The 21012-nt window shown below is 38.7% G+C and overlaps 2 protein-coding genes, 4 non-coding genes and 1 pseudogene across 6 annotated transcripts; 5 read left to right on the plus strand and 2 right to left on the minus strand.

The window, feature by feature from the left end:
* Positions 1-961: 961 nt before the first annotated feature.
* LOC117789299 lies at positions 962-1084 on the plus strand (annotated as a pseudogene).
* Positions 1085-1632: 548 nt separating this feature from the next.
* Positions 1633-17454, minus strand: LOC117786289 (probable chitinase 10). Its single transcript, XM_034624470.1, has 9 exons — positions 17082-17454; positions 8222-8303; positions 5451-5932; positions 4992-5389; positions 4358-4916; positions 4190-4301; positions 2496-3466; positions 2235-2436; positions 1633-2170 (listed from the first exon to the last, which is right to left on the minus strand). The coding sequence occupies exons 1-9, from the start codon at positions 17082-17084 to the stop codon at positions 1965-1967; spliced, it is 3015 nt and encodes a 1004-aa protein (XP_034480361.1). The 5' UTR covers positions 17085-17454; the 3' UTR covers positions 1633-1964.
* Trnac-gca lies at positions 6735-6806 on the plus strand. The gene has a single exon. It is a non-coding gene; the product is annotated as a tRNA-Cys (tRNA).
* On the plus strand, positions 6970-7041 carry Trnac-gca. The gene has a single exon. It is a non-coding gene; the product is annotated as a tRNA-Cys (tRNA).
* Positions 7403-7474, plus strand: Trnac-gca. Its single transcript has one exon. It is a non-coding gene; the product is annotated as a tRNA-Cys (tRNA).
* Positions 8084-8155, plus strand: Trnac-gca. Its single transcript has one exon. It is a non-coding gene; the product is annotated as a tRNA-Cys (tRNA).
* Positions 17455-19370: 1916 nt separating the features above from the next.
* On the minus strand, positions 19371-20965 carry LOC117786290. The gene is made up of 2 exons (XM_034624471.1): positions 20669-20965; positions 19371-20615 (listed from the first exon to the last, which is right to left on the minus strand). Exons 1-2 carry the CDS (start codon positions 20947-20949, stop codon positions 19916-19918), a joined length of 981 nt encoding a protein of 326 aa, XP_034480362.1. The 5' UTR covers positions 20950-20965; the 3' UTR covers positions 19371-19915.
* Positions 20966-21012: the final 47 nt, after the last annotated feature.

Here is a 21012-nt window from a genome sequence, read left to right on the forward strand (position 1 = left end):
TTGTATACTTCAAAGTAAGACTAATTAATTATGTAGTTATAATTATTATTAAAAAAAACGAAAACGAGAAAACCTGCAAAAACAAAAAATGTAAAAGAAAACTTTTTGAGAAAAACCGATACAAAAAAAATAATAAAATGTTTAAACAAATGCGTATTTTATTCTTGAGCTGTATAGCAAGTGTTCGTTAAGATATTGTATTAAAAAGTCCTAAGAGAATATCAACGAATGACAGAAGAATTCTCCGACTATCCCCTACTGCCACCTCGCCAGGTTACAAGTAAGTAATTGCCTCTTAATAAGATACAATTCATTTAAATTATACAAAGGTGCTACATAAAACGAAACCAACTGAAACTTTCCCCAAGCTTATAAGGCAAATTTATATATGTAGTACATATTAATAATATACATATAATATTGTATTATGTATATAAACTAATTAAAAAATAACTTCGGGGAAAAATATACCGAATGTATCTGTTTAAAACGTTTCAGTATTGCGGTTCTTCAAAATGTATTTAATTACGGAAAAGAATAGGTTCCAGTACCAATAATAATCTGGAATGTTCCGAAAATGCAATCCAACCAAAAACGTATGGGCATATTTAGTTGGTTTGTATTTATGGAATATTCCTGAATGAAACGGTTAGTTTCGGTTATCAGTTCCGGAACCCATTCCAGTGTCGTTACTTGTTAACAAGAAAACGATTCGTTACTCTTTGGCCAGCAGCTAAAACTGGTTGAGAACTACAAGCTTAGCAAACGTTTGCCTTATCCGAGTTCGTTGAAACGGCACATGCGCAGTTCAAAGAGAGTGCAAGCAACTCTGGTGGTTGAATTGCTGACGCCGCTAAGTATGCCACAAATGTAGAGAGTTTTTTTGCAGCTGATTCGCTTGTAATTCACAAGTAGTTCTAGCAGCGAGCGAGTAGCATAGCTGGCTGTTGGTTCGTTCAAATCACTCTGGCTTCTCTTCAGTTGTCGAATAAATCTTTCGCCTTTTACTAAAGATTTCCGTGGAGAGGAGCACTCTAATGAGTCTAAAATAATTTTTGCTAGTGCCCGATTGCAAAATTGGGCCATTTATAAATACATTACAGTTAAATTTTAAAAATATTGATAAGCTGTCCGGTTGGACAAAATTAGTTATAATAGCGTCAAATATTGCATCGGAGATTTTCAACTCGTGTTATTTAAATTATATTGTAGTTCTTTTTTACCATAAGATTAGTTTTTTACTAATTATGGTGGATCATGGTGGTTAAATGAAAAGAGAGTTGTTGTGTATTTTTTGGAAGTGTTGTTTTATTTTAACTAAGTAATTACATCGTATAATACAAATTTTATAGTTAAAACTTGAAAATGTACAACTTTCGTTTTAGTGGCAGGCAAAATAAGAATGAGTTTCAGATGGAATAGTAGTAAATTTGAAGATTATTTTTTTTATGAGTATATAATTTTGATAAACTTCTGTCTTCTCTTATTGTGATTATCACAGTTTAATATATAAAAGTTCGATCGTTTTTATATACCCTTTGTATTTTTTTTTGCTCGTTAAATAATATATTCGAATCGAACGAAAGGAAATGCGAAAGCTGTGTTCACTTTTGTTGTTTGTTTGTTTGTTTGTTTTTTGTTAGGGGGCAACTACATAAAAGTTGTGCATTCATTTTTAGCTAAAACATAAAAACTACTTAAATGCTATGTATTTAATTAAGCTTACATTTAGTACAAAAAATTCAGCAGAGCTTTAGCAAAGTTTTTGAGTATTTGTTCTCTTTTTTTATATATCGAGTTAGTGGTGATTGGGGGCGGGGAGCAGCAAAAGAGCAAAACTAAATCGCAATTTTCAAACTAAAACTAGGGCATCATTTCATAATATATACTCGAACTCGTATTAACAACTTGCAGAGGGCCAACAAAATAAGGCCTTAACAAGAATCCATCTCTTGTATATGGATTTAGGCAGGTGCCTCCGTTGGCGCGTGGCAACCCTCGACATTTTCGGGCCAATCGCAGACATTCTCTTGGGGATTGAAGACCAGGTTGGCAGGACATGGCATATGATGTTTGCGTTCACCCTCGCACATATAATAATGTGTGCAGTCGGCCCAATCCTTGTGGTAGCTAATATGACCATCCTCCTCCGCGCAGGTTACATCATGAGCTATAGATTAAAGAACAAAATGAATCTCTAACAAGTTTTTTTGGGAATTTTCTTAGGAACTTACGATCTTTTGTCGTGTAGGCGCCGCGTGGTCCATGGGATTCGTAGGGTCCATCGTATTCGAGTGCAACCTTATAGTCCTTGAGCTCATCGCTGAGGGAAGTCAGCAGTGGATATTTGCCATTGCCGCAGCGTCCAGAGAAGTCGTCCATATCAATGGACCAGACCATAATGCCACCAAAGCCTTGCTCCTTCAGCCATTCCGTCTTTGGAAGATAACATTGTGAATTTTCATTTCTATGATAAACCTAGAACTGGAACTCACCTTAGTCTTGAGAGAACGTTCATCGTCAAAGCCCACCCATTGGTTGCCTTTGTAGGCGAAGGGCACCTGCTGCTCCGAGTCCCACACCAGCGTGGTGTTGTCAGCCGCCAAGAAGGTGCACACCTCGTAGTAGCTCAGGAAACCCGCCTCGTTGGTGAACTTACCCGCCTTACCACCACCAGAAGATGGGGATCCAATGTCGAATTGTGTCTCATTGACCAGCTCAAAGCTGCGTCCATAGGTGGGCATGCCAATGAGCAGCTTCTCCTTGGGTGCACCCTGCTTAACCCATTCGCGAGCGCTGAAATCCACAGTCAGTTTCTTTTGGTAACCCGTCGCCGATTCCAGAGGGAACAGCGGTGAATTGTGGCCAACAGTGCGTTCCCATTGGCCATGGAAATCATAGGTCATCACATTGATAAAGTCCAGGTACTTGGAGATCTCAGGCACATCGTAGCCAGCGGCAATGGCCTCAAAGGAGGCGGGTACGGCAGCAGTTAGCAGTAGGCGTGGCAAGCCCGATGACTTGGCTTCTCCTTCAAAAGCCACACGCAATTCACGCAGTAGATTCACATAGGCAATGCGATCCTCAACGCCACGTGGATACTCCCAGTCGACATCCAAACCATTAAACTTGTAATCACGCAGAAAATCAATGGCCTCATAGACAAACTGATTCATGCGGAAGACATTCGAGGTGAGCTCCTTGAATGGAGTCGAACCAAAGGCCCAGCCACCAATTGCCAGCAGAATTTGCAGATCGGGATTCGCATCACGCAAGTCAATGAGACTCTCATAGTTCTCGGGATCATCATCGCTCGCCTCTGCCAGTTTGTAATCCTGCAAGGTGGCAAACGCGTAGACAATGTGCGTGCAGAGCTTGGGATCAATGTTGTCAGGACCAAACTTGCCAGCGCCAGGACGCTTGGCCGACCAGCTGGTGAGATAACAAAAGACTTGAGCGGGACGAGCTGAGAGAGAAAAATAAATAAATTATATATTCACGATGCATTTGAGACAAAAATTGTTGGACTAAATTTAAATTCAGCTAACAAAAATATGTAAATTTTAATTGTAAACTATTTATGCTTTTTGCACAAGATTACTTAAAAATCTATAATATCTAAACAAGGATAAACAAATTGTTATTATTATTTTTATTTTTTTTTTGATTAGATTGGTACAATTTTATTGCGTTTCATTCTTCAAGAATTGAAAAACACATTTCAGAAAAACATGACGGTGAACAAATTCGTACGGACAACTTTTTTAAAAGAAATATTCATATATACATTTAAAAACCTTTACTTCAAGATCTTTTCTTAAAAAAAATTCAACGAAAAAACAAACTTTTTAAAAATAGAGAAGACCTTTATATTCTGAGACCATTTTTTGTTTTGTTGCTCTTTAATTTCCCTATAGAAGAAATTGACTTACTGTTCTGTTCGTACGGACAAATTTTTTAAAAGAAATATTCATATATACATTTAAAAACTTTTACTTCAAGATCTTTTCTTAAAAAAACTTCAACGAAAAAGCAAACTTTAAAAAAATAGAGAAAACCTTTATATTCTGATACCATTTTTTGTTTTGTTGCTCTTTAATTTCCCTATAGAAGAAATTGACTTACTGACCATTTTTTGTTTTGTTTCTCTTTAATTTCCCTATTTGCCATATAGAAGAAATTGACTTACTGTTCTGTTCAATGGCATTGGCTCCCGCCTTGATGCGATGCTTCTTTTGGACATGTGGCTTGCGCACCTTGTTAAGCACTTCATCCACAGAAATCTTGATGGGTTCGGGTTTCTGTAAGAAGTTTAGCAGTCATTAAAAATTCGCTAATTATTTCCAATTCCACCCACCTCTTCGATATCCTCAAAAGTGGCTGCCACAGCTGTCCAGTTAACATCCTTAGCCTCCTTGCCACGTGAAATGCCGAGCAGCTCTTCTCTCATGGCGCCAATCAATGGATACTTGACATTGCCACCGCACACCTCGCCCTTGAAATCGTCCATGTCTATGGTCCAGACCATGGCGCCACCAAAGCCATTCGATTTGATCCAATGCATTTTGTTCCTGATCGCACGCTCATCATCGAAGCCCACCCATTGATCACCATCAACCAGGTAGGGCACCTTCATCTCCTCATCCCAAACATAGACGGCGCCATTCAACAGCATCTCACAGATTTCATAGTAAGCAAGGAAGCCACTTTCCTTGGTATAGACACCCTCACGTCCACCTCCAGTTGCAGGTGCATTTGGACCATGTTTATCGGTGTTGGCCAAGGTAAAGGAGCGTCCATAGGTGGGCATGCCAATGACAAGCTTCTCCTTAGGTGCGCCCATTTTAACCCACAAATTGGCGGCATTGTCCACTGAAAGCTGCTTGCGCCACTCGGAATCCGTGGAAGGAGCATAGCTGCAATGGAAAATAAAATTATAAAATATTCAAATTTATTAGGATCAACTAATAAGACTGGTTAGTTCGACTTACAGTGGTGCATTGTGTCCAGTTTCACGTTCCCATTTGCCGTGGAAATCGTAGGCCATCAGATTGATAAAGTCCAGATAGCTGGCAATGGCGGGCACATCGTAGCCACCACGCACATTGTCCGGACCCACGGGCACGGCGGCGGAGAGTAGAAGACGTGGCTGCTTCAGCTCCTGAGCTTCAGCTTCGAAGGCTTCACGCAGCTCCTTCAGTAACAGAACAAAGTTCTTCTTATCGTCCGAGCCCTTGGGATATTCCCAATCCATATCCAGACCATCAAAGCCACGTTTACGCAGGAAGGGAATGGCGGAGTAGACAAAGGTCTGGCGCGTGTAGCGTGTGGCCGACATGTCCTTGAACTTCTGTGTGCCAAAGGACCAACCGCCAATAGCCAGCAAAATCTGCAGAGGATTTTATGTGATGATTCCCAGTTGAAGTTAAATTAATTAACAGATAAGTTACCTTCAATTTGGGATTCGCTTTGCGCAGATTCATCATGCGTTCGTAGAGTCCAGGCACATTGTCCTTGGTCTCATCGTTGGACTCGTAGGAGCTCAGTTTGCCCTTCTTCAGCCAGCCAAAGGCAAAGATAATGTGCGTGCAGAGATCGGCGGGAATATCCTCCGGCACAAACTTGCCGATCTTGGCACGATACTGCGACCAGTTGGTGTAGTAGCAAACGATCTTTGGTGTGCCATCATCGACCTTAGTCTTTTTGCCCTTCAGGGATGAACCGCTGGCAACGAGGGCTGCACCGCCGGCAGCCGCTGCGGCGGCAGCTGTACCACCACGTATCTTCGACTTGGAGCGGAGTCGTGTACGACTGACGCTGGTTGTGGATGCGGGCTCCTGATCTATGCGCTTCTGGGCCACAGGCGTTTCAGTGGTTTTCTTAACCGAACTGGCAACTGTTGTGGGTCGTCGCATGCGCCGACGCGTCTTGGCTGCAAAGCAAATAAATATTGGTAAGAAGATTAATTAAATTTTATAATCATTAACAATCTTCACTTCGCCCACAGTCAACTTGACCTTTGTTAACAACTCTTTAAATTGGCTACCGATGGCAATAGCTTAAACTATAACTGGTCTCCCTCTCATCATCATCAGCATCATCATCATCATCAATCCATCTTATAGCTATCGCAACCTCGAGAGATCACAATCTCAATCGCAATTGACTGTCGTCAAATGACAATTATTTAAAATTAATGTACGGATTGTCATCTTCAATTGAAGCTTCAGCAGCAACTGCGGGCTGTTTGTTGTCTCTTGGCAAATTAACTTTGATTATTATCCCGGCCGTTTGTCTTTTAGATTTATGCATAAATAAGTGACAAGTACCCATAGATAGAGTATCGCTTCAAGTCTTATTAATTCTGACAATCAGCCATAATCAAGACACCTAATGAATGGCTTACCATATGTATTCGTTAATGGTACACGCTCTTCCTAAATACTTGGACAATTAAAATGGCCATTGTGCATACCTGTTTTTCGTGAAATTAAAGTTAAAAATATTAAACTGTCTCCTCAGCTGAAATAACAATGCGAAATTATGGCGAATACTGTTTAACCGGTTTAAATACACAATCTTTCGTTCAACGCGCCTCTCACTGCGCATGGCCCACACAGAAGTGCAAGTTGTGGTTGTATTTGTGCCTTTGTTGGGATTGTGGGCAGTGTTTATTTTTAGCATACGCTGTGCTGAGTAGCTCTAGTGCGCGTTGAGTCGTTGGAAACTCAACTGGGGATATAGCTCAGTGGTAGAGCATTCGACTGCAGATCGAGAGGTCCCCGGTTCAAACCCGGGTGTCCCCTTAGTAAACTTTTTTGTTGCATTTATTTAATTTCGTTATTTTGTTATCGCACTTTTAGTTGCATTACTCATGCTGAAATCTCTAAGAGTTGTGTTTATTGATTTTAAAATAACTTGAATGCATTGCTTGGCGATTGTAGCTCCATACTGTGCAGATCTTAGCATGGGGATATAGCTCAGTGGTAGAGCATTCGACTGCAGATCGAGAGGTCCCCGGTTCAAACCCGGGTGTCCCCTAAGTACAACTTTTTGATTATATAAATTGAATTCGTTAATTTGTGTTTCTTAAATTTTAAAAGGAAATGAGCTTGATTAGTAAGTTAGTAAGTGAAAGTGTTGAACAGAAAAGAGTAATTCATTTATCGTTTAAATTAGTATTATTATTTATTTATTACTTTTGCATACATTTATTTACTTTTGCAAGATTGAAGAGAAAAACATGTAAAAGTGCTGGACTGTTATTGTTAAGTGGTTGATGCATTTATTTTACCAGGTTGCATCATAGATATGTAACCATATAAGGGTTAAACACAATTACAAACTCTGTTGAGCACTCAGAATACTCTTAAGTATGAGCTTAGCCAAGAACCGCTGGCATGGGGATATAGCTCAGTGGTAGAGCATTCGACTGCAGATCGAGAGGTCCCCGGTTCAAACCCGGGTGTCCCCTGATTTTTTTACATTTTTTAAATATAACAATAATTTTTTTATTTTTTAATTATGTTTTAATTGGTATTTTGAATCATTTTAGTGAATAGAAACTTAATTATCTACTGCTGTTTACAAAATCTAAAAACTTAAATAATCAAATATGCTTTCAAATTAAGTAAAGCAAACAACTAATTATATATAATGAAAATACACTTTACCTTTACTTTAAGGGCCCTTACTGATCTCAAATATAATGATATTGCCTTGAGGGGCTTATATAAGACGATTAATTAAAAAGTATTTCGCCTGCCTTAAAGTTTAATTTTGTAGATTTAACAAACTATGTTATGTACTACAGATAATGGCAAGTCATTTAGGAAATATGCTGTTGCTGTTACGTGATATTGTTGCAGATAAAAGTAATCACAGTTCACCAGAAATAGCAAAAACATACAACAACAGTTTATCAACTTCCGCCTCTGCAGAAAGACAGAGATACCGTTTGAGACACAGAAATAGCTTGTAGTCGAGTAGAAGACTCGCCTACATGGAGAATGATTAAATAAATTGAATGCTGTGCTAAGAAATTGTAGCTGTTCTTTAGTAAATTGCCGCGTCTTCTATAAGTGGGGATATAGCTCAGTGGTAGAGCATTCGACTGCAGATCGAGAGGTCCCCGGTTCAAACCCGGGTGTCCCCTAGTTTTTTACCTTTTTTGTTTTGTTTTAAATAATCTCTTTAATTTTAAACACTGTTTTTTACTTACTCTGTGCGCTGTCTGTGGAGGGAGAGAGCAATACAACCAGCAGGCATATCACAAAGGCAACTCGCAGCAATCGCGGTGGCAACTGTAAAAGAAATAAACAACACGAAAAAGTGTAGAGGGCTATTAATCACAGTTATTCGCTTGATGTGCAACAGATAAAATGATTTATGTGGGGGGCACGTCAACTTTCGGCAAATTACGTGGCACTTGTTTCGAAGACTGTCAGAAATGGTTTTTAATTTGCTGTCGGGCTGTCGTCTGTCCGTTGTTGGCTGTCGGCTGTCGAGAGAAGGTCAGAGCATGTTTGCTGTTTACAACGTTTTTTTTTGCCGACCCTTCGGCCACTTCTTTGGCCACTCTCCACTCCAGTTTGTTCACACCGCGCTGTGGCGCCCACAAAATTACAAACAAAGCCGCGATAATGACGCGTCCAACGGCCAAGTCTTGACATTGACCCAGTTCACGAGCCGGAGTCGAAGTGCTTCCCCAACCCCGCTGCTGCTGACAAACAATGTGCCCAGACGGACACTCGATTGCCACAACAACTAATTAAAATTATTTAGTTATTTCTTTCATTTTTTTTTTTTGTTTAAATAATTATGCATAAGTATGTTTTTCTTTTGTGTTGCATCTGAAGCAATTTTCGGTGACATATTCAGTTTTCAGTTCAGTAGCAAACACAACAATGACAATGGCAATGACAACATCAACATCAAGTGACATCTTGACTTTGAACATTACTATTACTTATAGGGTAAGTAGCATTTGCTATAAGCCTACGCCATTTCAAAATCACTTTTTATTTTCAAATTCCAATTTGTAGTTCACAAACATTTGCAAAAGGCATTACAAATTCAATTATCATGGTGATTTATGCACTGTTATAGCCATTGTTATTGTTATTAACAAAAGACAAAGACCAAGCAATATATATGTCGAAATCAAAGTGACAAAGCAAAACTGGTTCATTAAGCTTTATTTATATTTAAATTAATGAAGAAATTAAGTGCAGATAATTATTTATTCAAAAATTAGTTGTTTCTATTTTCTATTGCCAAAGTTATTTTTTTTGTAAGACAAAACGCTCACCTAATTTCACATTATTTGACTGTTTGGTATTCAAGGCAGCATTAGCATTTGGCAGCGTCATTAAGAACACCTTACACAACTCTTGGTTATGGCCTTTCACAGACAGTTAGGCTGTTAACCATTTGAAAGAAATGGCCACAATTGGCACAAACGTGAGTCGTTTGATAACGATCGTTGAAGTTACAGTTAGAGGCAACGGAGTCACGCCCTGTGATTAAAGCATGCCTTGACTAATTCAAGTGGCCAAGGTCACAGAGCTGAGACAAAGGCTACAGCTTTAGCCTTAGCTTATTATAAGCAACAATAATTTATAGCCTGGTCCAGCCATAAACACCCCGACAAGCCCATAAATCGTACTACACATTATTCTGTGAATATTGTGAACATTTCACCTTTTTGGGACTTAGATTTTTCGATCCAGATGCAGTAGAGCTTAGTCAAAAAAAAAAAAAAAAAAAAAAATGATTATAAAGAGTAAGAAAAGTGAAACTGGTTTATAGACTTATCTTCTATAATCAGCTAACTCTTTTCGGCAATTCATTTAAATGTTTAAATGTTTTAGCGTTGCTTTAAAACGAGTCAACCAAATTAATGCATAAATTATAAATTTTAATGCGCAGGCGCAAAAAGCAGCAAAAAAAAAAAACAAAAAAATCTTATGCCTCTTATTAAAGAAAAAAAAAGTTCCTTATTGCGTCGACCGGCAACAGCGAGTGGACCAGACCAACTGGTTTTATGCTCCATCTCGCTCGGTCTGTGGCGCGGAAATGAAAAAAAAAAGGTGAAAACATGTCTAAATGCCTTTCATTTTCTTTTGTGCGAAAGCGAAAAGCTCAGAACCCCAGCCGGATCCCATGTAAACGGGCCTCTTTTGTCTCTCTCTAAATTTTGTATTCAGCAATTTTAGCAAATCATTCATACACACATTCGTCGAACACTGTCGAACAAATCTTTGCACATGTCTGCAGTTACGTAAAATATTGTTTTGTCCATTTCGGGCAATTGTCGAAGACCCCATTGCAAGTATCATTAGCTAAGTCCATGTGTCTCTCACTAAGCCAGTAGGCTTTCATAGCTTCCATAGCTCCCATAGCTCCAATCGCTTCATTGAAGCCGGAGCTTGGGTGGATTTGTTTTGGTTTGCGAATCGTTTGGGAGTGCGAAAGCCTCGGATTTGTTGATTACTGTTTGCTGATTACGACAGCACTAAATAAAACTCAATAAATATCAGACACACAGAAAGACAGACAGACAGACAGACAGACAGACAGACGGACAGACAGACAGACAGACAGATAGATAGATAGATAGAGAGTGAGCGAGTGAGTGAGAGAAACAACTTACTGCATTCCTGGCGCAAGATTGGATATTTTTTCAATTGTTTGCTTGCATTGCGCAAAATAAAAAGGAAAATTTAAAAATAAAATTGTTATATTACAGTGAAATCTTTACTAATGGACAGCTCCCTCAGACAGACAGCTGCTGTTAATCGACAACTTCACTGTATTTTATGCAAACTTTAACAGCTCATTTGAAATGTTGATAATAATGATCATTTAACTTCACTCTTTGCCTCCTCATAAACCATAATCCTATGCCTGGGCCTTTTAACCACATGGCGTTATCTGAGACGAGTGTAATACATATTTTAATCTGTCTGCAGAGTTTGGAATCGTTTTCGCTTGGACGCAAGAAAGCGCAAAAATTGCAATTCATTTGCATCAAAGTTATTTCTTCCATTTTTTATGATTGTTATTTTTTTTATTTTTTCATTTCATTTTTTTATTTATTTAAAGCTGCGTTTATTGGGCACTCTTTCAATATTTTCAACATGCGGCTCAAATTGCGCAAAAGTTGCATTAATCATGCTCCGCTGCGGTTGCTGATGTCGGCGCACGTTTGTCGCTTAAGTCTTTCGTTTTGTGCAAGTATTTCGAGGCTGCAAATGCATTTGGCCGCTTGTTTGATGCATTTCATGAAATTTATTGAAATTTTCGTTTTGTTTAGCGTCAACTGTCGCCGCCAGTTTAATGCAGTTATATGTATTTAATTAAGTTGAATGCCTTTTGGCTTGACCGAAATTAAGCTCAAGGTGAGGCGTATAAATAAAAATAAAATATATAAAAAACACAAACTACAAAAAATGGAAAAAAGAAAACCAGCTGTTTAGTTGGCGACACGCGCGTGCTTATATATAAATATACATATACATATGTCAAAGTATTCGTTTAACGGCATTAATAAACTCTGCAGTCATAACTGTTTGGCAATACGTTTTTTTGGGCTCTGATAATTTGGTTTTTATGAAAATGTGTAACATTTGGTTGGGCTTTCGATTGTTTTTAGGCGGCTCGGCATTTTGTACACCCAACAGTTGAGTTAATTCGTTTAAGCACCTGTCCTGACCAGACGACCTTGCGCAATCTGGCCAAAGAGTAAGTCGCTGAAACAGTAACAGAAACAGAAACAAGTTTGGCCTGGAAACAGTAGACAACTGAACGGACTTATGGCTTATAAAGAGAGCGTGAGTCAGTGCTCATTAAGTGCAGTGTTGAAAACTGGTTCACTGACCAATTAGAATAATGCTAAAATTGCGCACCTCAAACTGGCCAAAAGCGTAGCGTTCGAGCCACCAATCGACTCGAATTACCACATACACGTACTGATGCTGTAAGTCTTGGGCGTGGAACTGTTGTGCTGAGCCAGTTACTTCCTGCTTGTAGCATAACCCTGAAACGGCCATTCACACCAGTTTCAAACAGCTGGAATTTCAATTCAAAATGCTGGATATAAGTGAGTTTGAGTCTCTATAAGTCTTGTTAAGTGCTCTCTAGTGGGCTAAGCGCACAACGCACCCAATAAATTGTTGAGATGCAACTGATTGAAGACGTTTTTAATGCCCCAAACGTGCGTCTTGGCCACAATGAGTCAGCAATTAGGCAAAAAGAAAAAAAACAAATAAATATGCACATATGGTAAACAAAAGCTAGAAGATCTCTATGGCCATTATTCTTTTGGCTGCCATTTCCACTTCCACAGTTGTGCTGAGAATTCAACAGTTGACTGCACACAACTTCCGTTCCACTCATGATCTGTTGTTGATCTGTGCAGTTGGCCATTTCCTACATTTAGCCATCTTGTTCATAATGTCAATAAAATTTATGTCCATTTGTTTTCGAGCCAGCGCTGAGAACAAGCCACGTTGCCAGTTTCAGTTGGCCTCGTCTAGAATTTGGCAATTTATCAGTGTCACATTAAGGTTAATACCTGTCTTTGCGACAGAGGGGAAGGGGGGGTGATCTCATTACCACTCTAGCGGCAAATACTTGGCTGGCGCAACAAAAGACTTAAGCGACATACAGGCATAGCACTCATACTTTGGCCAGCTAATTGCAGTTAACGGGCTGGAAAACTCATGGCGCATAACGCCCCCAAAAACAACAATTATAATGGGAGTTTTTGGCCAAGACTTTCTATGTGTATTTTAGGCTAATTGTAGCATGACTTTCTATGCTTTCTATTTGTCGCAAAATCAATATTAATCAATTTTTATTAAAATTAATTAGCATGTCCACAAAATAAATTGTTAATTTAAAATTGCATGAGCAAAAAGCAACTTATGAATATTTATATTAGAGTTAAAAGTAAAAATGCTTTATGGAGATGTTCATTATGGGTAGATGCGATACAGTGTTGGACCTGGTTATGGGATGTCATTTTGTTTCTGGTTTCTGGTTTCTCATGCATATTTTGATGGGAGAGGCGTGCGCCCAAAGGCAGCTCTAACAACAATAAGGAACTGCCGGGCCCGGACATTATGTCATAACTAACGATGTGTGTGTGAGAGAGTATGTGCACAACAGCAGCCGCCTCCTTACGTAAAACATATGCGCCTTTATAAATAAACAAAACGACAAAGAAAAACAAAAAACCGAAATTAACATTAAAAAAAAAAGACCAACAACAACAACAGACAAACAAAGCGCATCAAAGTGAAATTTGTGTTGTTTGCAAGTTAATACCATGTTTAGTTTGTTATATGTGGCTCGTTGCTTTCTTTAGTACGAGTAACTAGTATAAGCTACATTAAGTAAAGTCCATTGTTCAACTTTAACCTTTTCAATCACATCAAAGACCAAAAACAACAAACCAGTTTGCGCATCGTTAAATTAAACAATCCAATTCAAGTATTATATATTTTTTTTTTTTTTTTATTTTTATTTACTAATAATAAGTAAATATATACAGAAAGATATTCAAATTAAATGACGTCTGGCTGGCTCGAGGCTGGCCAGTTTATAGAGCGGCTAAAACCATGTTTATGGCCTAGACAGGCCAAACGGTATTAAGTCAAACATTTTTATTGGCATTGTCAGTTTAATTTATGGCCAAATGTCGTCTTGGCCACCACCAAAATAGATACGAGACCGGTTAATTGTCGCTTCAGCGGAAGGGCCAAATGAAAACAAATTACCAACACAGTTAATTAGTTTAATTATGAAGCGAGTAGTAAAAAAAAATATATAAACAAAAATAAATTTATAAAGATAAATAAAATGGTCAAAAGTTGCCAAACGTCGTACGAAAAGATAACACAAAGTGTTGTGCAACTGTTTGAAAGTTTGATAGAGCTAAAGATATATCAAAATACAGATACAGATACTCTGATTCGCATTCGAATTCAGATTCGTCGCTATTCGTATTCGTATTCGTATCTCGTATGGCTATTCGTATATTTTCATTAGCAGCATTTAGCATTTGGTGTTTAGCAGGTCGATGGTATTTTGACTGATAATGATTTGCAGGCTCTTGGCATTTGTGGTTTTCGATTATGTTTTAACTCTCCACTGACCTGGAGGCCCTGGGGCGAATTAGCTATTATATATACATCAAAAAAATACTTATATATACTTATCGATATTTTATAACAACAACGCAGTGAATTTTGATTGACTTTTTAAGTTTTCTGTGTCGGGTTTTGATTGTGCCTCGTTTTCATTGTTTTGACCAAGTGATTGATATATTTGTATCCATAATGTCAGCTCATAATTAGCTATATATTTTTTATTTAGCTCCACTCGGAGTTGACATTGAGCACACTATACGTCTGTGTGTGTGTGTGTGTGTGTGTGAGGTAATTATGCGACATATTCCGCATTAACTTTACTTATTTAAATGAGCAAACAAAACATGTCGAAGCTTTTGTTTGCTTTTAGCTTAGACGCACTTCCTGCTCGAGTCTTGGGCTGGAAAAATCAACAAATACTATTTGCTATAGTCTTAAACACTGGGCTGACAATGTGCTATGTTGCCAACCTTTAAGCCAGTTCAATAACCAATTGATGCATTCGCCTTTCCCATTGACTTTTGTTTTGTACATTTGCAAATTCGCATAGAAATCAGCATAAAAGTGAACTGCAAGCTTCACTTCTGTTTGCTGTGTGTAAAAATGTGTGTGTATTGTTTAAAGTGCGGCACTGACAATTGAGCTACCCACTCAGCTTCAGTTGCAGCTGCAGTTGAGTGTCGTTGTTGTTGTAGTTGTAGTTCGCCTGTCAGGGCTAGGCCAAAGTAATTGTGACTCTGACTCGCATATCTCAGATAAAAAATGAAAAATAAAAAAAAAATTAAAAACATGAAAGAACAACAATTTAACGTCAAGTCGAAGTTTTAATGCCCTGTGTTAAATGAGTTCAGTTTTGTAATCAAGTGTTACAATATCGATTAAAGTCAATTAAAAATTATGAAGCAATTTGCTGTGAACTATTTAAAAATAATAATTATAATTTTTATGGATCATTTAACTTATATTTGAATAGCTAAAAACAAAATAAACTCTGCAAATATTAAAGATAAATATACTTAATGACTTTACAAATGACTTTTAAAATGTGTTACATATTTTGCATGACAAAAATAATACACTCATTTAGGGTATAATCGTGTAAATGTTTGCCAAGCTGGCTGAATTTTCGACAGTTTATCAATTGCTTAAGGCACTTTTAAGTAGTTTTAATTTAATAATACATATTTAATTTGCTATAAATCATGCAGTTCAATTTACTTTATTTTAATCTTATTGAAATATTTAATGATTGACTTGGCTTAAGGATTGCAACTAACTGGGCTTGGAAAAGGTTCAATTGACTGACTTTCTTATATGCCACATGTACGGCTTCTGTTTAAGCCCTTATGTTATTGCCTTGCCTCACATTACGCATACGCCCTGTTGGCACGCTGCCAACTTCCGACAAATACAGCAAAGTTTCTTGCGTTTGGCTTTTTGTTTTGTTTTTGGGAGAAAGTCACTGTCTCCCGTGCAGTGTGCAATTATAATATCTGTGTGTGTTTGTATATCTACTATTAACTTTTTTTTAAATGTAAACACATGCCGGGTCTATCGTTAAAGCTGACTCGTTATTTGAATTGTTTGTTTCACAAACAAATTCTGTGAGTGTTGTGAGTGTTGTGCGAGTGTTCATTCAATTGTCAAACTTCAAGCGGCAAATGAAAGTGAGAGTTTTTCAGTGTACACAAGAAAACAAAATAACAAAATAAGAAAATAGCTGCTGCACATGTCAGTCATGGCTGTCAATAGCGCGTGGTCTAAAGTGGGCGTGACAGCAGCAGCAGCTTAAGGGCGGGGCGGGGCCTTAACTAATTAGACAATAACCGAAATGGCTAGGAAAGTGCACTGGCAAGCAACAAAAATTAAAAGACAATAGTTCAAATAACAATAGATTTAGTTTTGGCCAACTTCAAAAGATGTTTAATTTATAAGCCTTTTGCCTTTTTATTTGTTTTAAACTATTTTTGTGGTTAGTTTTTCCACATGTTTCGAGACGGCGACTCGTTTCGAGTGTTTCAAACCTAATTTTTGCGGGTTTTTCAATTTTTCGAGACCAGTTTTTGGGCCGCTTGGCCAATGATTTGCCAATAGGCAACGACGACTGAGTGGCAGCAGTTGTAGGTTTTTTTTGGTTTTAAGTTTTTCCTTCATTTTATTTGTTTTTTTGCAAATATTAATTGTTGTAAAATACACACTCACACTCACACAAACACGCATAGACAAAAACTAGTTATTGTTTGCCAGCGACTTTTACTTGACTGTGCCAAATTGAGGCGTGGCCAGTTGCTGCCGTTTCTGTTGATGGCGTGCTGTTGGCCATAATGGAAAATGGAATAATGGAAATTCGTTCGCCCAAGGAAGTAAAAGCGCAATTTACTTGCTTTACGTATTTTGCCCAAAACTAAAAAGCGAAACTTAAAACTGAAAACTGAAAACAACAAAAATATTTCTACTCGTACTCTTGGCAATTCGTTCATAATTTGTATTCACATTTTATTTTATTTTTTTTTTTATAGCCATTGTCTTTTGACAGGTTTGCCTTCAACTTCGGTCTGGCAAACAGAACCCGTAATCGCAGTCACTATTCTTAAAAGCCAACCAAGCAGCCAAGTTAGCCAGTCAGTCAGCCAGTTGGTCTGTCTTTCAGTCTTTCAGTCTGTCCTGTCTGTCTGTCTGCTTGTCTGTCTCTCTGTCTGTCCGTTCTCCAGTTTGCTTTAACATTCATTTTTCCATTCGCTGACTTTCAATATTCATACTTAGCTACGAGTGTATTCATAGTTTGGCATGCTTGTTTTGTTATTCTCGTAGTAAATATGATAATTTGATTTTTTTCTTCATTTATTTCTGTTTTTTTTTTTTTTTTTTGTTTTTGTGGCATGCCTGACACACTTTATGTGGCACAATACGAGTACTTGCACTCACCATTTTCCTACAGCTGTGGAGTACACACACTTATCCAGAATTTGATTATGTTACTTGTTGGAATTGCTGAATTTATGATTCAATTATTGAAGTACACTACACTGCAAGTTTTGACACGCGTTTATGTGTGTCTTTGATTTTTGTTTTTGGCTTTTTGGGGCTTTGCTGCCCGAAAAAAACTCTGCGCACGCGCTGCAAACACTCAACAATTTAAATCGAATTTAAATTCAAATTCAAATTCAACTCCTGCCGCCACACACAAAAAGTGTTGCCAACTTGAAACCGTTACTCGAACTGCGAACTCGCACGTTGGACTGAAAAACTGAAACTGATTTGTGCGCAGTCGCGGCCAGCTGCCAAGACAACGACAACGGCAACGACAACGACAACGCCAGCAGCAACGTCTTGGCTCAAAAGTAAACGGCAAAATTGAGTGAAGTTGCTCTGAGCGCGGTACGCAACTCCCCCCGCCCCCAAAACCCTCCCCTGCTTTACACCTCTTGAGTTTTTGAGTCGGGGCCACGTCCGAGCGTGCGCCATATAGAAGTAACAGCAACATTAAAAAAAAAAATACTGTTGTTTCGTGTGAGCTGCATGGAAAATTTAACTTTTGCTGCGTTGCTTTTGTGCCGTTCTTTCGCGTCACTCAAATGTGATTTGAGCAGCAAACTTGCTTGCTGTTAAGCCAACAGCTCGACTGTTAAACTTAACAGTCGACTGCACTGTTAACAGGACAAGGATTGATTGCACATAGACATCAGACAACTTATCAGATTTGTTAAATTCAAACGAGTTTTATTTGCATAAACAGCGACGCATCTTTGAAATGTAAATATTATTTATGATTTACAAAATGTTTAGTTGCTGTAATCACATAATATTTGATGCATAAGATATTCAGTTTTTTAGAAATCCATACAAACTATAGCTAATTCATTTGCATATTGGTTTATTTGTGAGTGTGTGTGTAATTGGAAAGGGTTTCAAAAGTCCAGTGATTACTGAACACGCCCCAAAGCTACAACAACAACAACAACAACACCAAACTGTGCTCAAATAAAAGCGAAAGTGCCAACAGCCGGCTGTCTTGAGTTTCTTAACAGACTGTGAGTCAATTTACTCGTATCAGATATAAGTTCTACAATTCTAGTGTCTGCTATATATGGCACAAGAGACTGCTCCTTTGATCGCTTCTCACGCTTTGCATGCCATAAATTTCACTGCCTTTCACTGTAAATCATTTGCACGACTTAATTGTGTGCATTTTAATGCGTATTGCGTGCTGCTTGCAATCTACTTGCCGCTGTAGCTTTAACTGCTTTGTGGTTGTTGGTGCTTCAATTGTTGTTGTTGTTGTTGTTGTTGTTGCAATTCTGTGCCAGTTTTCACGAGAAAAGTTTGCACAGCAGCCAAATGAGAAATGGAAATGCAATGCTCTATTTCACATAGCGGCAAAATTTCACACCAGCCACGAAGGCCACAAGAAGTGCGTATTACACACACAGACACACACACACACACACACTCTCACACCAACACAGTAGAAAGAATTTAGAATCGATCTGTATCAGGTAATGCACATTATCTATGCGGTGGGCGTTATCTGCTACGAGAGTGCATTGACTGTCGCTAAACTTGGCGGCCATGTTGGCTTTCGAAACCGTTATACCAATTGAATATCAAATCGGACAACTTAACCTTCACTGCGATTGCGATTGCTACTATGACTGCGTTCAGTTCGTGTCTTAAGTCTTTTGTTTTTACACACAAATTGAAAGTGAAATTTCATTGTTATTACTCTTGTTGTAGTTATCGTTGTTGCTGCTGTTGTTATTGTCGCTGTCTGCCTGCTGCTGTTATTTTGGTAATTGTTGAAAAAGAAAGGCACTCACCGACGCCAACAACAATAACAGCAACAAGTACAACTACAACAACAACAACATTGCTGATAAGAAACGTGATTTAATTTTAAGTTGAAAATTATGAAAATCATATGTTGGCAGTTTTCACCTTTCGCTGGCCTTGCGGAAGCCTTCAACAAACTGATGAGTGCCACTGCCACATTGTCCGCTTGCCTCACGGAAGAACAGAGCAGATGCATTTTAGAGATAATAGAAACGTTGCTAAGAAATCTTATTTTTTAATTAGCGTTTCCTTCTGGAGGAATTGTAAAAAGTATACTAAGAATATTAATTTATTTATTTAATTAAAAAAGTTAATATTTTGAATCCGACTGCTTTAAGTTGATCTTAAGCAAATAATATATTGTAATTAAATAAATTTTCATAATTTCCAGATTGTCATAAATTTATGAAAGTAAAAAATAAATATAATAAATTATAACTGTATTATAGTCGTAGATCATTCTGCGCAGCGTATGCACGCTTCGGTGCGCTCTCCTCCTCCTCTTCCTTCTCTTGCTACAGTTTCGCTTCCTAGCATTGTTGCGATGCAATAAAGTCGCTTTCGGTGGAATTTGGTATCAGCTGAACCTATCTGCATGCTCATATAGCTGAAGTTCACCCGGTAGTCGTTGTTGTTTCATCGCCAGTTGGCCAGATTAGATATGGTGCGCGGGTTTATATTATGATTGATGAGAGGACAGGGTTTGTCGCTTGAGTCTTTTGTTCATTGTCGCCTTGCCGGATGTGTTCTAATAAAATTAAGAGCGGTTCAAGGTGATGGTTGATTTAAGAATGCCATCGATAAGTGCTGGTTAAATATATCTACGGTCAGCAAACGCATTGGAATGACGCAGCATTTTCATGGGAATATCTGTTCGATCAAAGATTTTCCCTTGAAATTGCCAGGCACTCTCAATGCTTGAACTGTTCCTAGTACGCATATATGCAACTAGCGCTGCTGATTGTCTCCGAACTACTTGCTGACGGCACATAAAATTGGCTTCTTCGACTGGCGCGAATTTTCAAACGTTTCCAGCCCATTTGAATAATGCTGCTATTTCTGTTGCTGCTGCTGCTGCTTGTGGTAACTTCGCTGTTTTCTATCTGGTTGTGGTTCTTGTTTTTAGCAAAGGTTTTACCCAGTCGCTTGACTACAGTGTGAAACCATTTTCGTGACTTTTTCTTGCCTTTGGACTGCTCTGAAGTGGGAGACTGAATAGGCTCCTCAAACGAATCTCTTGGATTAAAATAAGGCTTCGACGCAGGCATTGCAACTGGCATGGGCAATGGCAGCGGCATCTGCGATATTGCAGGCACTGGCTGCTGCAGGCCTTCCAGCACACGTATCAGATTTCTGCGCAGACTCTTGTATTGCTCGACCTGCTCAGCAGTCGCAAAGGGATCCTTTTGACTGGGATATCTATCGGGTGAATTGAGTGAGGAACGCATGCGACGTGATGGCGCTTTTGGTGCTAAACGTCGCTTGCAACGTGGAGGGGGCAAAGGTGGCAACGGTCGAGGTGCAGCTGCAGTCAAGATGGGAGGAGAAGGCGCCGGTCGTCGGCAAACTGGCGTAAACACAAGTAAAATACGCTCCGCATTGCTGGAGGCGCTTTTATTCAGATGCCAACTACGAAGAAAGTTTAGACTGAATGTGTTTGACTTTTAGATTCTTTTTCTTACCCAATTAAAATCAACAATAAATTGTACACGGGCAACGCTATGACGCAATGAACCAGAAGCTTTACAAATGGACAATGTGAGCTCTGCAGTTCCTTCAACCAAAGCAGGCAATAGGAGTCTGGCTTGTAGGAGGTATCCTGCCACATTGTCATTGCCCAGGCGGTGTGATTGTGCATTCCCAGGACAAACAACTCATTGCGATCGCTGCTATTGCTGTTCCCTGGCCAGGTATATGCCAAGAATCCTGGCAAGATAAAGATAAGCGATTGCCAGTTAAGCATTCTCAATGCATCCAGATACTTTGTGATTGTTGTTGCTATTGTTGCTGCTGCTGTTTGCTGTTG

Source organism: Drosophila innubila (genome assembly GCF_004354385.1).
Source record: "Drosophila innubila isolate TH190305 chromosome 3L unlocalized genomic scaffold, UK_Dinn_1.0 0_D_3L, whole genome shotgun sequence".
Lineage (NCBI taxonomy): Eukaryota > Metazoa > Arthropoda > Insecta > Diptera > Drosophilidae > Drosophila > Drosophila innubila.